This window comes from Juglans microcarpa x Juglans regia, chromosome 5D, assembly GCF_004785595.1.
Source record: "Juglans microcarpa x Juglans regia isolate MS1-56 chromosome 5D, Jm3101_v1.0, whole genome shotgun sequence".
NCBI classification, from domain to species: domain Eukaryota; kingdom Viridiplantae; phylum Streptophyta; class Magnoliopsida; order Fagales; family Juglandaceae; genus Juglans; species Juglans microcarpa x Juglans regia.
This window is the reverse complement of record NC_054602.1, coordinates 33,047,714-33,066,164: the sequence shown is the minus strand read 5'-3', so window position 1 is coordinate 33,066,164 and position 18,451 is coordinate 33,047,714. Positions and strand designations below refer to the sequence as shown.

Genomic DNA, 18,451 nt, shown 5'->3' with positions numbered 1-18,451 from the left:
ATGTGGGGCTAGCTAGCTGTTTCTTTCTTGTTATTTTTTCCCTCAATGTGGGAATACTTCATGAATCATGCGAAGTGCTTTTTGCTTGACCAATCGATAGTTTTGATTATTAGAAATATATATCATGTTACCGTACGTTTTGAAAATATGAGCATCGAAAGAAAGTATAAAACGATAAAGATCAATTAATACTATATATTGAAAAAGAAAAGAAAATAATAGATTTGTTAGTTAAAACATGGCTTAATTATTTGCGTCAGACAAGCAGCCATGTATTAAATGTACGTACATGCTTTGTTTTGTTTTGCTTTGTTTTGTTCCATACTACAGCAACCCTGTTTTTAAACTTCACTACATGATATAATTTATCGACAAGGAAGATTAAGATTATATGTCTCTAGCTTGTCATCATGTCACTACCATGCATGCATACATTCATGATATAGCGACGTCTAAGCTGCTATATATATATATGTATATATATATATATATATTAATAGTACTTCCTTCTTTGTTGCTCCATCAAAAAAAGTTATAGTTCTGTCATTTGCTGTAAATTTAGCTGCTTGTCTGTGTGCTATTTATGCGGCGGTATGCATGCATATGTCAATTAATGGTCGTTTACAATGCAACTTTTTTAACAACAATTAATCATCATTTGTTGATTTCGCATTAAAATTATGCGTACGTTGTACGTATATATAGTTACACATGAACACTGATTTCCTCTGTCACTGACGTTAGCATGCATTAATCAGATCATTTAGAACTTGGTGAAGAACGTACGATTTCTTAAAACATGTACTCGATCGGAGGCAAGTTGTGTCCACTGTCAGACTCCACATTAATTTGGAGACTACATTTTTTGTCAATTATATATATATATATATATATATATATATATATGTGTGTATGTATGTAGTACTGCATGTGTCATGTGTGTGTGTTTGTGTACGTGTACTACGTACATTCAGTACTCATGAGATCCCAATTTTTATTCCTTCTTTTCATGAGATCCTATTCATTCATGGTTGGTAGATTGATGTTCATGATTAAGACCCTAATTTGAAATGTTAATATTTCATTGCGTGAAAAAAAAATAAAAAAAAAATAACCTCATGAATAAGATCAGTCGAGGAAATTAAAAGAAATGCTTGAATGTAATGTTTAATTACATCTGTACACAACATGCATTAAGTTATCTGACTTTTTGTAATTTTGATAACCCAAATTATAATAGTGAGAGGTTTTGAACCTTTAGACGTGGTTCGGTTTCACAAGAGAGGAGATGAGATGATAAATATGTGAATAATAGTGACATAGTTTGTAAATAATAGTAAAATGATTTGAATTAAGATGTTTTATGGGATGTTGGGAAATGAAAGAGAAAAAGTTGAATAAAAATATCAAAAAGTTAAAATATTGTTAGAATATAATTTTTTAATATATAGAATTAAAACCAAACGGGGCCTTAGTGTGGATTCAATATAGAGTTTTTACATGGTCCAATTAAAAATGACTAATTTTTCACATTAATTAATCTTGTTTTTGTAAGCTTTGAGGTTTGGATTTCTGTACGTCTTCCTTGTTTTACCATTCCATTGTTGTAGGTAATTTGGGTACGTGTTAATATGTTATATATATGGACTTGTTATTATTATTATTTTTTTTCAGTTCGTTTAATATATATTCTTACATGTGAGATGGCCAGACTAGCTAAATTTAAAAAATAAATTAAAGATCTCATAAAACAAAATAAGTATTAAGATAAAAATTTATATTACATAATAATTAATTTAAACCTCATATATGGTTAATATCCTATCTAAGATTCTAACAGATCTTGAGATGATATTTGCCATTTGGATATATAATTAGGTTCTGCGTGTCAAGCCTGGCATAGATCAGTGGATCACCACCTTATGCCCAGATCAGACCAACCCAGCTGGCCTGGGTATTTTTTCACTCTTCTATTCATGTCATTAGGATTTTGGGTTGCAGACAATCTGGGCTGGCTTTGTTGGTGTATGGGTCATTGGATCATATGTTCTTTAACTCCAATATCTGATCTATGAAGGAAAAAAGAAAATTGATATACAGTTGGTTTACTTACGGTCCATAATATCTCAGTATATAAAATATTTTGAATTAATATATTTTATTAAGTTTTTTTTAAAAAAAAAAAGAGAAAAACAATTGAATAAAAATAAAAATATTATTTTTATTTTAAAATTTGAAAAAAATAGTATTGTTTATTGTATTTTGTTTGGGAGTTTGGAAAAGTTGTAATGATTAGATAATGATTCGATGAAAAAATTAAAAATTAAAAATATGAATTTAAAAATATTTGTATTTAAGTGATACTTAAAGAACAATTATGTTGCCAAACATACCCTTAATGGTACTAAGAAGTGCATTGGCCACTATTTTCGAATTATAATAATATTTAAAATGTCCAAGTTCAACTTTATATTTTTGGTGAGAAGTATAATTCATAATCTTTTTATATGTCATTCTCTGATGAATCTATGTGATGCAACATCAAGATCATATAATTAATAGGGTAACGAATATCATTACTATTAACAATGAATCTTGATATTAAGCTATGATTAGGATAGTAACACAACTTCTAAATGGTTTGAAAAGTAATGTAATAATTGTTGCATTATTGTAAGCTAGCTTTCCAGAAGCCTTTTTGCCAGTTTAGGTCAATCTCTATAATATCTATCCAATGGTTGAGTAGTGACATGAACTTTCCTGCATATAATCTTCATTGATTAAGGTTGGGAACAAGCACATTGGCAGCAAGTCTTAACTTTTACTGTGAGCAAATCTCCTTTTGTTTTGGTTAAGTACTGCATTGATGATATATTGCATGAGGCTGCAAATGCTTTTTCCTTTTAGAATAATTGCAGCCCTTTTTGTTGTCTAATGAATCTTGAGAAATGTCAACTGGTACCTTGTGATCAAGAAATCGCTATTATTATAGACGAGATATAGTAATTAGGCATATAGAGAAAAGATATTTATAACTGTGAATTGTGTAACTATCGCGTAATCGTTTTGAAAAAAGTAAATAAAACATGAGACCCACATAAATAATAATAATTTTTTAATAGTAGACTCCACTCTCAGATTGAATATAACAAAATTGAGAATGAAAAATTATGGTTTCTTCTACTAATTAACAATTATATTACTCGATATATAGAAAAGGGTAGCCGAAGTTATGACAACTTGCACCAATATAATGAAGCATGACAATTAAGGAATGGCACCCTCAAGCAATACCTATGCAAATCAGACAGATCACTGATCAGAATACAGAGCTCATATATATGGTCAGGCTGGTCAGCTTTGTTATGTATTGGTATTTCCCAACAACTTACCTTTCCATTAAAAATATAAATTGAAGATTGCCCAAGTGTTTTATGTTCTCTCTTCCCTGAATACATGATCTTGCATATATATATATATATATATAAGAAACTAGTTTGATTGGTTTAGGTACAAAATGTCCAAGTTTTTTTATATGCTTAATCGAATATAATGACATTCACATGCTTCCACTATATTTCTGTCTTATTAATTACTGTTCCTTTCTTTAATACGAGTATACTCAAAAGACCCACAAGAGAGTATCCTCAAATATAGGTGGACCTACATTATTAATGCATCATGGAGAAAGAAACAATATATATAAATAAATATATATATATATATATATATCTATATAATATCTATATAATGGTACTAATTATTAAGCATCACTTAGGCATACATATTTTGTTGTAGTATTGGAGGGGAAGAACCAGAATATATTTAGGAAAATATTACTTTGCCCACCAAATCTTACCGCTCTACTTGATTGCTTGGTAAATTTATTTATTTATTTATTTTATTTAATGATTAAAGAAGTGATTTTAAATATATTGATGTATTTTTTTATTTTTTTAAAATATTTAAATATATTAAAAAATTATGAATAGAAAAATAAAAAAATAAAAAAATTATAAAATAATTAACGGTCAAATCGAGCTAGCGGCAGTGTAGACCGACTCATATATTTAAGCCAAAAAAAAAAAAAAATACCCAGAAACTGGTGGGTGTGAAATTAGGTATGTGGTCTCAAATCAAGCATATAAAAGTGTTGAATAAAAAAAATAGAATAAAGCAGCCAAAGTGCTCCCTGTACATGCAACTTGCAAAAAAGCAAACTCCTTTTTTTTGCCTTTCACATTACTTTTTCTTTCTTTCTTTCTATCTTTATTAATTTTATTTATTGTTTTTTGGTATAATTAATGCTTTTTATATTGTCATGGCGTCATGAGTGTTTGTCGAATGCTGCGTGGGACAGGAAAAATTAAATGCAAGCAATTACAAAGTAGGCACTAGTGGGCCTTTCTGATGAAAGGTTGCAAAATCAAAATTGGCAATAATGCCAATACCAGCAATTAGCATTAATAGCAACAACCAATAATAAAAGCAAGAGAAAAGAAAATGTGCTACTCTTTGATATAATTGAGATAATTTTATATTATATATTATATCTATTTTATAATAAAAATAATTTTATAATCTAATTTATCAGTATATCAAATTATATCAATTTATAAATTTATTTATATAAAACTCTTAATGGCTAAAACAATTTTCAAGAGAGAAATAGAATGAAAAAAAAAAAAATCAACAATAGTATTTATAGAAAATTAGTCGGTTGTGATCATTTGTATTTTTTTGCGGCTGATAATTAATGTTATTTTGAAAACTTTAGTACAATATCATATATGCTTGACTATAATTTAATTAAGCTAGTTAGTGGTGGAATCACAACGTTTTGAACCTCTTTCGTACCATTTGGAGACGGGAAATGATATTTTCAGTTATAGGGTGTGCAAGTTTCAAGTTTTTTTTTTTTTAAAGAAAATAGATAAATATGAAATCTGTATAAAAAAATTTATTTTTTAATGATGGACTCAACTTTTTTTTTAAAAAAAAATATGCGGCACTTGCATAATCTATTAGTGTATTTAGTTAACTAGTTATACAAAGACAAACCACAGGGCATAGGACCCAGAGGGTTTTAATTTATTTTTTTTAAATAGAACATGTTTTTTTATGAAGAAAGAACTTATTTTATGTTCATTTTCTATATTTTAAGTTTTTACAAATCAACAAAATAGAACGCAAAATTATAACATTAATTCTATATGAATATAAATAATTTTACTTTGTAGTATATTACTTGCTAAAATTATTACCAACAAAAGAGCACAAAAATAATAAGATTAAATTTATCTAGCTGATTAAATTTATCTAACTCTAATACACCCTTCTCAAGCTAGAGCATGAATGTCAATGAGGCTCAGCTTGGACATCATAATATAAAACAAAGGTGATCCTAAAGCTTTTGTGAAACAGTAGGCAAGTTGATTCTTGGAAGAAACATGAAAAGTACAAAGAAAACCATCTTGAATCTTATCACGAACGAAGTGACAATCGATTTCAATGTGCTTGGTTCATTCGTGAAAAACAAGATTTGAAGTAATATGGATTGCAGCTTTGCTATCACAGTATAAGGAAGCAACAGTTGGAGGGACTTGAAGATCAGACAACAAGAAGGATGAAAGCCAAACTAATTCACAATAGCCTGCTTCAGCAAAGGATCTAGAAACAATAGCCTGCTTCTTGGACTTCCATGATACAAGTGAGTTACCAAGAAAAATACAAAAACTGGTGAGAGAACGTCTAGTATCTTGGCAGCCAGTCCAATCATAATCTATGAAGGCAGTCAAGTCGAGAAAGGAACTAATAGGGAAGAAAAGGCCTTGGCCTAAAGCTAATTTCAAATACTGCAATAGTCGATATGCAACATGTAGATGAGGCTGTCTAGGTGAGTCCATAAATTGACTAAGAATATGAACATCAAAAGTAATATCGGGTCTTGTTATGGTGAGATACAGTAATTGACCTACCAGTCTTCGATAAACCTTAGCATCATCAAGAGGAAGACCATCAATCCAAGACAGCTTAACATTTTGTTCTATGGGAGTCTTTACTGGTTTACATCCCAAGTAACCAGTGTCAGAAAGTATTTCCAAAATATATTTCCTTTGAGAAATGGATATACCTTTGGAGTTGCGAGCAACCTCAAGTCCCAAAATTTTTTTTAAAGATCCAAGATCTTTTAATTTGAACTATTGATCAAGAAATACTTTGAGAGTGTGAACTACTGCAGTGTCATTGCTTGCAATCAAAATGTTGTCAACATAAACCAATAAGGCTATAAAAGGATGAGCCTTGAGATCGAGTGAAGAGGGAATAATTTGCTTTTGACTGTACAAAGCCATGTTCAATGAGTGTGGAAGAAAACTTAGCAAACCACTATTGTGATGCTTGTTTTAAACTATACAAAGATTTATTGAGTCGACAGACTCTAGTATCTCATTTTTCACCAAAACTAGGAGGTAAAAAGGCATATAAACTTCCTCTTTCAACTCACCATACAAAAAGGCATTGTTGACATCTAATTGAATTAGATGCCCACCTTTGATAGTAGCAATGGCTAACAAACATTTAACTGTAACTATTTTTGCAACTGGTGAAAAAAGTATCAAAGAAGTCGATCCCTTCTTGTTGAGTGAAACCCTTAGCTATCAACCTAGCCTTATATCTTTCAAGAGTTCCATTAGATTTATGTTTGACCTGATATGCCCATTTGCATCCAATTGGATGTTTGTTGGGTGGTAGAGTGGTTAAGGTCCAAGTATTATTTTGTTGTAAATCTTTTTTGCCATAATAGTCCTCCAATGAGGAAATTTCACAGCTTGATGATAGAATTGATGCTCAAAAATTGAAGAAATGGCTAAAGCATATGCTCGGTAAGATGAAGACAATCGAGAATAAGAAAGAAATGAATGGATAGAATGGTGCTTACCTGATTCAGGACCAATCAAATGAGAAGAGGATGGAGAAGGATAAGTGGTAGAAGAAGCCAAATGGCAATGGTAGTCCTACAAGTAACCAGACGGCTTATGTGATCTGGATGATCTTCGACATGAAGGAGATGGAAGTGTTATGGTAGGTGTGGGATCTAGAACAGATTGATCAGATGATGAATTAGAGGGAACATAGTTAGAATGATCAGGAAGAGGATTAGGAAGAACAACAGATGAAGGAGATGAAGGATTAAAAGCTAAAATATGACCAAGATTTTGTGACATAGATTTGAAAGGAAATATTTCTTCATGGAAAATAACATCACGAGAAACAAAGATGGAATAATTATCAATGTCATATAGCTAGTTTGTAACCCTTAGAAGCAAGAGGATATCCAAGAAAGATGCAACGACGAGCTCTTGGAGCAAACTTTGATCTGTTATGTGTTAAACTAGATGCATAACAAAGTGAACCAAAAACTTTCAAATGTGTGTAGGATGGTGACTTGTTGAAGAGTAAGTCATAAGGAGTTTTATTAGAAATGATAGGAGAAGGAGTTCATTAATAAGGTATACTGCAATAAGTATACAATCACTCTAAAAAATCAAATGGATTTTGGATTGAAAAAGAAAAGCATGAGCTACATTTAAAATGTGTTGATGCTTCCGTTTGACAACTGAATTTTGTTGAGGGGTGACTACACAAGACAATTGATGGATAATTCCTTTGCTAGAAAAAAAAATGATTCATAGCAAATTCATTTCCTTGATCAGAACGAATGATTTTGATGTTGGAAACAAATTGTGTTTCAACCATAGCAATGAAATACTGCAAATGAGTCTGAGCATTAGATATAGATTTAAGTAAATAAATCCAAGTGCTACGGGAGTAATCATCTACTATGGTTAAAAAGAAATGAAAACCTTCTATTGATGGAGGAGAGAAAGGACCCCAAATATCAACATGAACAAGTTCAAAATGCATTGAAGAACTATGTTCACTAACAGGAAAAGGCAACCTCTTATGTTTAGCAAGAGGGCAAACATTACAATGTCTATAATTATTATTGGAAACAATGGAAGAAAAGATGGGCAAAAGCTTCATACAATAAAGGGATGGGTGACCCAACCTTTGATGCCAAATATCAACAAAGGCATTATTAAAAGTGCTAGAAACAAAAAAAATAGAAGGAAGAAAAGACACATCTTTAGAATTAAGGAGAGTCAAAAGCTGCTGACACTATGAATGTGAAAGAGGCAAAGAATGAACAAAATCAATGGAAGTAACTTGATGGGCAAAAGGAACCGAGGACCGAGCTTGTGGTCGATGATATCTTGGTGGATATCCATGAAGCTTAAAACATTTGTCAACAGTATGTCCTCGTAGTCCATAGTGAGAACAAATAGGCTTGTCCTTCCAAATAAAACTCTTATTTCCAATGGATGTTTTACCAGAAGAACTGGAAGATAGAGCAATAGATGGAATAAAAGGGATCAAAATAGATCGAATATCTCGTTGTCTTTCTTCTTGAAGAACAAAAAAGAAAACCTTGTTAATCGGAGGAAGAGGTTCAAGAAGCAAAATCTGACCTCAAATATGAGAATAACTATCATTCAGTCCCATCAGAAAATGCATTACATAATCTTGTTACTCAGATCAGATATGGAGCGTAATGCGCCACAAGAACATGACAGTAGTGCATGGTCTGTAATTGACCAACTCATCCCATAGTCCATTCATTTGAGTGAAATAGGCACTAATCGTAAGATGATCTTGCATGAGAGAAGCAATTGCTTTTTGTAGCTAGAAAATTCGAGGTTCGTTGGCTTGAGAGAATCGATCCTTGAGGTTCGACCACATCTTCATTGCAGAGTAGTCATAAATCACACTAGCTTGCGATCTCTTTGGAAAGAGAGTTGAGGAGCCAAGATAGAACCTTATTATTACATCTGATCTAAGAAGAAAACAAAGAAGAAGAATTGGAAGGCTTCAAGATAGATCCATCAACAAATCCGATCTTGTTATTCGCAATTAAGGCCATCAACATGGAGCGGTGCCAGGTATGATAATTCTCACTATTGAGAACTTGTGTAACCAGTAAGGAGCCAGGACAATCACCATGATGAAGGAAGTAAGGACTGGAATGATCTTCAAAGGCAAGAGGAGGATCAGAGGAAACAGACGAAGTACTAATGTTCGTAGCATGAGGAGAGAAAAAACTTCTGATACCAGATAAAGAATAGAAATGGAGAAAATACTTCTGTATATTACTTGTTGAAAGTATTACATGTATGCCTTTATATACAATTTGACAAAATAGCGAGAAAATAATAAGATTAAATTTATCTAATTGATTAAATTTATCTAACTCTAATATACTTTCTATTATTTTATGCATTTGCTTGGATTTTATGCACTTGTTAATGAAATAATATTTGATCTTGGGTATTTGTAAATTTTAAATTTGGTACCATGTCTCAAAATTCAATACGTCTTTAATGGACTCAGAGTATAATTAAATAAGCATGAGTAAGACAATGTTGTTAGGCACTGTCGAGATATGGATGCCTATTAAAGTCATTTTTGACATATTTATCTCATTTCATTTAATTTTAAATAACCGTATTCCTTTTTTTTTTTTTTAAAAGTCGAGTTTGGCTTTTCTTTTCTTTTTTGATTAAAGAATACACATTTTTTCTCGACCATGAATGAATATTTATATTTGCAAGCATTTAACAACTTTAATGTCACACGATGACTCAGCTCCCTAATCTAAAATATAATTTTTAAAGAGATTATTTTTTATCTTAAATTTTATCATATTTGAACATTTTAAGTACTGGTTGTTTATTTAAGTGGCTGACATATAAAATCAATTAAAACGGACCTCATTTGCACTCCACTGATATTATTGGTCAAACCAGTTATTTTATATTAAAAAAAAAGTGACGCAGCCAATCACATTATAGAATGCACAAAAAATATGTAAAAGTGACTGCATATAGAGATTTTGAAAGAAAAAAATGACTAATCCTATATAAACTACTCATTGCAAGTGATGAAAAGTGCAATTGAGGATAATAAAATTTAGAATTAAGAGTACCATTAATTACTATTTTTAAATCAGATACCTTTATTTATGGCCCGGGAGAAAAGAAAAATCGCTAGCTCTACTTAAAAGCTACTCATCAGGGATGATGGAAAAGAAAACTGGAGAATGGAAAAAAAGGAGGAATTATGACACTGATCTATCTCTATGAAATCCATATAATAAAAATAATAAAATAATAAAATCCGTGGGGAATCAGATTATTCTTTCCACACTGCACTTGATGACTAGGTAGAGAATTCTTGATTTGGCAAGTGTTTTCCATGAAGTGGAAGGTCATTATAATATTTCAGCACCCTATTGGGGAATCTTAATGAGAAATATCTAACTAATAGAAAGCTAGATACTCAATTGCAATGAGACACAGTAAAGTGCAGTTGCATTGACAATTTTCAAAGATTCTTTAATTGGAATGGGACATTAAAGAATCACGTAAACAAGATTCCTTTGATTACCACTAGACAAAAGGGTCCAAAGAAATGCAAGTCTTTGGTATCATTGCCGTTTATTTAGAGTGAAGAAGAAGAAGAAGTGAAGAAGAACTTGCAGTTCAAAAGAATATGCAGAAGAACAAAAAGGAAAGCACAGATTACAACTATTGTTGCATGAATTGTTTAATGAGATCATGATATTCACCACTGCATCTGATTAGATCTTTACCCTCAGCATGTAATCTTGAAAAACAGAATAACATATATGGGGAAGGGAAAATAGATAGTCATGTCATATGTCATCCTCATGAAGAACAAAGGGAAGAAGATTTTAGCATAAGATGCTTAAACTAGTGGCCCTTGGCCATGGCTTGGGTCAAGATTCGATCGTCAAACTCAGTCATGCAATGCTATCAAGTGTTGAAAAAAAAACCCATTTTGTTAGAAGTGCACAAGAGAGAAGCTGCAATCAGATTTAAACATTGTCATTTGGAGAGAGGCATTGTGAATCAGCATTTTTGGACGAGGCATCCAATGACATGGCCTGCTGTCCAGATCAACTGCTTCCAATTGGGCTAGTAAAGCAATTATATTCCATATGATGAACCATGTCCAGATGCTTTAATACTACAGTTCATCCTAAAGAAAAAAGAACAGAAAATAATGCTGTGTTCATCCATCCCCTTCTCCCATGCATAGGAACTAACAGTAAATAGAGATTAAAGTAATAGATAAAGTTGATACTTGACAACCACCAACTTGTTATTTTATTGCATAAAGGTCGTTATCATGCAAGGATCTAGATGTCCAGCAACAAACAGAACATAGCTCCAAGGCTTCTATGTGTTTTTAATATCCAAGAAATTTACTAAGAGCACGAAAGGAGCTGCCGCAATGCTCATATACAGGAAGTAGATCTTCAGAAAATTATTCAAATCTTATTGACAAAGCACCACCAATGATATCAACAAGTTTATAACAAAGCCTTCTAGCCTAAGACACCCAAAAGAGAATTATCTCACCAATGCAGACTTGAACACTATCCCCCAGGTCATTTCATGGAAGGCTCCTAATTGAGCAAGAATTTGTAACGCATGCAAGCTCAAGCAAATGACTTCTTCCTACCCACAAATCCCAACACACAGCCACCAGAACAGCGTAGTGATGAAAACTAAGCTTCACATAGATAACTTCCTTCAAGTGTGAATGTCAATCACAATTTGCACTAACTGATGTCCTGATGTCTTTGTAGATTCTAATTACTAAGGACGGACTAACTAAGTCCTCATCAACATATTCACATAAAACTTGGGAGTGGCATGGATGGTTGAATCAAACATCCTAAATAATGTTTGATCTTTCAATACCATCAGAACTTACTTCCTTTTATTTTTATTTTTCCTTTTTATCTAGAATATTGTCGGAGTTGGGCCAGAACTTCCACTCATGGCACAATTTCCCTGATACTGCATCGGGTGCATCTGAAACATTGTATTGTAATGTCCAAACTGAGATCCCGGAACAGCGCCTCCGAGCAAATTTTGCTCCTGCAGCTTAGGTCCATAGGAAGAAATCCCACAGAATGGTGCCACGAAAATGTTCCCATTTGCCGGGTTGAAAACCATGGGCGTAGCTTCATATGGCGGTTTCCAGTCATGTTGCTGTCTGTCGTCCATGCCAGCAGTCTTTGGACGCCGCAGTGGCTGCATAACCATTACAGGGTGATCTGGTGATGGAGGTCTTCTACCGTCTAACAAAGGAGGTTTCGTGTCTGGAACATTGACAGTGGTGATATCATGGATGCTAGATCTCCTCTTATCCTTGCCCCCTGTAACCTGCCTGATAAAGTACTTTTGAGCATGACTAGCCACCTGAGTAGGGGTCCTTGTGGTCACAAAATTTCGAGAAATATTTCTCCAGTCACCTTTACCATACTTCTGAAGACCCATCAGAAATTGCCTGTGGTTTGACAAAGAAATAACACTGTTTGAAAAAACTGGAGGACACTAATACGAGCACCTCATCTACAATTATTGTAACGATTGACACTAACTTTCTAGATCTAACACAAAAGTTTACACCTATACATCATAATTCCAGGTTATCTTCAACATCTCGACCTAACCACTTGTAAGTAATAAAACTGAACAAGAAAACAAATCTCAATATAGTTTCAACTAGAATCCGGGCTCAAAAAAATTATAAAGCACTTGTTTTCTCAATCAGGGTATAAAATCTAGATAAAAATATGTACCGATTGAGGCATGTAATACCTGTGCTCCTCTTCTGTCCATGGCACCCCTTTCTTCCTTTCCTGATCAGAAGGCCGAATCAGCGTGCCCCTCTTTCCACCAACACTATAGAATTGTTTCAAACCAGCAAAGCCTTGATTATTCACCCACTCCAATGTGAAAGAATTATTACTAGTATTATCATAACCAGAAATTGGAATCAGCCCTGCCTCTATGTCACTAACATCTTCTTCCAATTTCTTGTACTGTTTCTTCACATCGCCTATAGTCTTTCCGGGGATCATGGCTGCCACCTTAAGCCATCGATCCGGGGTATCCTTGTCATATAGAGCAAGAGCATTCTCAAACTGCTTATTTTCTTCAGGCGTCCATTTGGTTCCTTTGCTTTCCTGAAACAACCAGTTAGAGTTCTGCAGATAGGATGCCGGAGACAGGATTTCAATTTCTCGATTCATGGTTCTAGAAAGTCAAACTGTACAATTCAGGCAGAATACCAATCTCGCATTGAGGCTCCGAGTCTCTGTCTCTGTCTCTGTCTCTCTCTCTGAGAGTTCAAAGAGAGAGAAGTCAGATGGGAAATGCAGGAAGTGGAAGTTTTTAAGGACAAAGACGCACTATATAAGAATCATTTGAGAGGAATCCGAGTGCCCTTTCCAAACAAGCGTAAGGTGAGGAATCTAGAAAATACCCCCCAACTTTCCAAAAGGCAAGGAAATTCCGATAAACTAGGGAAAAAAGTAGATCTTAGTTCCTTAAAGATAAACCCTAGAGCTCCATATCAGATCCAAAAACACACCAAATAAGCACAAGGACAAGGGAAGAAAAACCCAGAGTTGATAAAAACAGAGAAGTACACAATAGATTTAAGAACATGAAGCTCGCAAAGTGGTATTTAGAACTCGCGAAGATTCACAACAAGAAGATACCAAAGTTGATAAAAACAGAGAAGGCAGAGTGATTCTCCAGAAACGAAGTGGTACAAGTGGGAAAGAGTTGGGATTTCCTGTTCTTTTCTACTTTACCTTGGGGAGGCTAAAGCAAAAGGAAAGGTAAGAATGTGAAGAAAGCGAATCCGAGTATGTCAGCGCTTTTGTACTCCTCTGCAAGACAGCGATCTATGGAACAGGGATGAGCATAGTACTCTGAGAGAGAGCGAGAGATGGGTCAAAGCTGTAGAGATGTGATTGGTTTATAATGGTACTTGTGGGGGGTGCGTTGCGGCTAAAGAAGCTAAGAGGGATACACTCGAGACGAAGACCCAATCAAACGTGGGGGAGTTGAAAAGGACAACAGGGGTGATTGGCCCAACTTTGCATTTCGCAATTTTGGTAACTCGAGGTGTGAACGACCAAAGCTTGATAATGGCGTTGACAATTAACTGAGCTGCATTCTGATTTCTGCGTGTATATGTGCGAAGTTGTTGTATCAATTATTTCGTTCCTGCAATAATTCCTAATTGCAGTGCAGCATCATCATTCTATCAAATCTTTTCCCATTAGAGTCCTTCTACAGTCACTTAAGAAATCTTCCGAAGATTGTCCCGAGCAGTATATTTCTTCTTTTTTTTTTTTTTATATATTTTTTTAATCATCATAAATATTTTTTTAAAAAAATAAAAAAATCACAACATCATTAAAAAATACTTCCTTAATCACTAAGTGAAAAAAAAAATTCAAGACAATTTCAGAACCCAATTTTCAGTAAGTTTAGCATTTCTTTTCCCGTTAACAAGACTCACCAACATTACCACCTTTCCAATATCATATATGAGAAGTGATATATATATTTACACTTTTACTTATATTTTTCCTTATAAGATTCATGTTGTTAGCTTTGTTTTGAAATTCAAATTTTGATTTTAAAGTTTTATGACCTTCATCGTATCAATAACTGATATGTCGAAAAGTAAATTTTTTATAAATTTTTCTTAAATATACTGTATTTTTCTATCATATATATATATCTGATAGAATTTATAGCATTTGATGTGAAATTGAAAGAGTGAGAAAAGGTGTCAACAAATAAGTGGAATACATTATTGAAGGAGAGAAAAAGCAAAAGCAGAAAGGTCAGGAAAAAAAGGGTTTAAAACTTTAAATTATTGATGCAAAGAGTTTAGGCTGTTACTGTAGCTGATTTGTATATTACAGTCCACAGTTTAGGATCCAAGTGAATGGGACTTCCGATATTGCTTAATAAATTATAAAGACATATTATAAAGTACGGATATCCAAAAGCCACCTTCTTTTTATTCATTTTTTTTAATTTTTTAATTTTTTATTTTTTTAGCATTTCCACTTTTCTTGCAAGTTGGAAACCTTAACCAATGGAAACCAACACATTAATATAAAAAAATAATTAGGCTCTAAATTATAGGAGAAGGAAAAACAAAATGGGGGGTTTGTTTGTTTGATTAATTATTTTGATAAAAAAGAAGATTTGTAATTGTACTTTGGGCTATGATTAGTCAAAGGCACGCATGTTTAAGGTTGTTGTTGTTATAAACAAACTCCTAGAGATTACCTAATTACAGGTTAGGTATAGAACAATAATATACTAATCATAGGCTACACCATGGAAATCAATACACTAATCCATGACAGTACCAGCTTCAAGATATTATAAAGACAGTACACATACATTAATATATTAATAATCCTTTTTCACAAGTATAATGAAATATTTTCTGTCAAATTGTCCATTTAATAATCCTCTACTGATATGGCATTTCAAATTTGAGTTTGGCTTCCATCTTGTTAAAATTTTATTGAAAAATAAGTTAACTTTTTCATCAATCTTTTATCTTTTAATTTTGTCTATTTACTTTTTAAAAGGATAATTTTTAATGTGACCGTAAACCAAACCCTTTTAATTAATTCCCTATTTTTATACTCAACGTGTTGATCAAGTCATAATTCCCGGCAAGTTCCCCAACCACTTTTCTATGTGCTTCTTGAATATCTTAAATTTTTTTTTAAGTGAAAGATGCATTAAATAAAAGAGTAAATCTATTTATCATTTTTTTTTTATCATTCTCTCATTATCATATGATGTGGTATTAGATAAAATTAATGATATGAGAGAAAGGGTAAAGTGTTCAAACTAAAAATCCTATTTCAAACTTAGAAGGCAACTGGTTTTCTTTTGCCTCTCTCTTAAGATCAGACAGAAAAAAAAAAAAAAAATTTGAATAATGCTACCAGTCTATCTGAAGCTTACACTTAAATAACCCTTTTGACATGGAGTTAGGTGATTTATCAAAAAATATATAAACATAAAAAGAGCAGAGAGAACCTAGAATTTTAGTCTTCGTGTCTTATATTTTTAGATTGTATTTATTTTTATAATAAACCATGTCGCACCATATCAAAAGAATCATCTGAACGATAAGCTTTAGATGGCTCGACAATATAACTAAAAAAAATTAATATGTTTTTCACTATCATCTTCCTAAAATAAATAATTTACATTTTAAAATTGTCCATTACCATTCTATTTACTTTTTTTGGTCATAGGTGGTTGATGTTTGCATAAAATTAACGCTACATATTAAATACCCCTTGAGTTGAGGGTGTTTGCGAGTTAATTTTGACAAGTGCTCTTAAAAAAAAGGACAGCTAGGTTAATTTAAAAAAAGAAAAAAAAAAAGTAGTTTGATCCAAATTTCTTAAGGTTCTGAGTGTATAAATCATGTGAAAGTGAGTAAATTAAAAATTAATACGAAAAAATTTAATTTTTAATGACGGTTTTATTAATTTTTAAAGTGAGTATATAAATTTACACATTCTAAAACTACATATAGCATTATTTTATGAGTATTGCTACAGAGCAGCCATTGTAACTGTGCACATATTGCACACACTATGTGGCTGCTTCTAGTCTTTTATTTTTATTATTTTTTTTGCGCAAAACGTACCAGACCTTCTGGCTTCTATCCTTCTCTCGCTCTTCCTCTATCTCTCATCAGATCTTTCTCTCTCTCTCTCTCATCAGTTCTCTCTCTCACCGGCTCTTTCTCTCTCCTCGACTCTCTCTCTCATCCCTCATCGTCTCTCTCTCATTGTCTCTCTCTCATCCCAACTTTCTCTCTCATCGTCTCTCTCGCTCTCTCCTCGACTCTCTCTCACATCAGATCTCTCTTTCATTCTTCATCGACTCTCTCTCTCATCTCGGTCTCTCTCTCGCCTGCTTTCTCTCTCTCTCTCTAATTGTCTCTTTCTCATCAGATCTATCTCTCATCGTCTCTCTCTCTCATCTGTCATCGACTCTCTTTCTCATCTCCGCTCTCTCGCATCGTCTCTCTCTCCTCGACTCTCTCTCTCATCCCTCATCGACTCTCTCGCCTGCTCTCTCTCCCATCTCGGTCTCTCTCTCTCTCTCATTATCTCTCTCGCTTGCTCTCTCTATCTCATCGCCCTCTCATCTCAATCTCTCTCTCTCTCTCATTATCTCTCTCTCATCTTCGCTCTCTCTCATTAGCTCTCTCTCATTGTCTCTCTCAGTCTAGTAAAAATTTTAAATTTAAGAGATGTGTAGTTTGAATGATACCACATAAAATATGTAAAAGTGACTGCTCCCAATATTTTTTCTTATTTTATATATAACTTTTGTCCTACTTAAATTTAATCATAAAATACCTTCCTCAGCTGTGTTGTCTGTAGCGAATGATGTAACTGCATGCTTTGGTAAGAATTAAACAAAATATTAACTAATAATTGTACCCATAAACCTTATTATTCGAAAATTTAACCGGACGCCGTAGCACCAGCGTGCCCCTCTGTCAGCTGTCCATCCCTAGATATCAACAATATTTATTTATTATTTATTTATTTTAGTGTAGCCTGGCGTTTGTTGGAAATGACAGTGACCATTTAGAGCTCTCCATAAATAAAGATTCCTTTCCTTATTTAGAAAAAATAAGTAATTTGATTATAATATTCATACCTCCCCATAAGGTTTTTTTTTTTTTAATTTCTTTTTCTCTGTAATTTCTTATTCTTCATGTTTGTTTCGAACAAAATAAATTAGTTTGCTGAATGGTTGTACAGCTTGCAAAGCATATGGCACGCTACTCCCAAGAAAATGCTGTGTTCCCTACCCAATTCCACGACAGTGTTGCATGCTATCTAGTGTTGTCACCACTCTGTTCGGAAGTTTGTGAGATAATTTCTCAATTCACATCATCTTTAATTTTATTGAAAAATGACAAACATTACAAACTTTTTTATAACCATTTATATAATTATGTTTTAAATGAAGATATATATAAATATCCATATTTAAAAATATGATTATGGTGCAGTTTTGATAGTGAGATGAGATGATATGATTTTAGGTGAAAGTTAAAAATTAAATAAAATATTATTAAAATATTATTTTTTAATACTATTATTGTTTTGAAATTTGAAAAAGTTGAATTATTTATTATATTCTGTATGAAAATTTAGAAAAGTTTTAATGATGAGATGAGATAAGATAAAATGAAAAAAAACACTCTCACTATCTAAACGGGGCCTATAAAAAAAATTGTACATATATCATTACTCTTAATTATTTAGTAGATAAAAAAAAAAAAAAAAAAAAAAAAAAAAAAATTGGAGATACAACATTAACAGCTCATGTAGAGTCCATACTATCAGGAAACCCTTATGGGCAATATTAAAATTTAACTATGGAATTCATAGAAGTAACTGGACTCACTCTCATTATGATCAAGC

At 32.7% G+C, this 18,451-nt stretch overlaps 1 protein-coding gene across 1 annotated transcript; it reads right to left on the bottom strand.

Moving 5' to 3' along the window:
• Positions 1-11,232: 11,232 nt before the first annotated feature.
• LOC121265524 (transcription factor DIVARICATA-like) lies at positions 11,233-17,117 on the bottom strand. The gene is made up of 3 exons (XM_041169178.1): positions 17,098-17,117; positions 12,756-13,274; positions 11,233-12,441 (listed from the first exon to the last, which is right to left on the bottom strand). The coding sequence occupies exons 2-3, from the start codon at positions 13,187-13,189 to the stop codon at positions 11,892-11,894; spliced, it is 984 nt and encodes a 327-aa protein (XP_041025112.1). The 5' UTR covers positions 13,190-13,274; positions 17,098-17,117; the 3' UTR covers positions 11,233-11,891.
• Between the last annotated feature and the right edge of the window lie 1,334 nt (positions 17,118-18,451).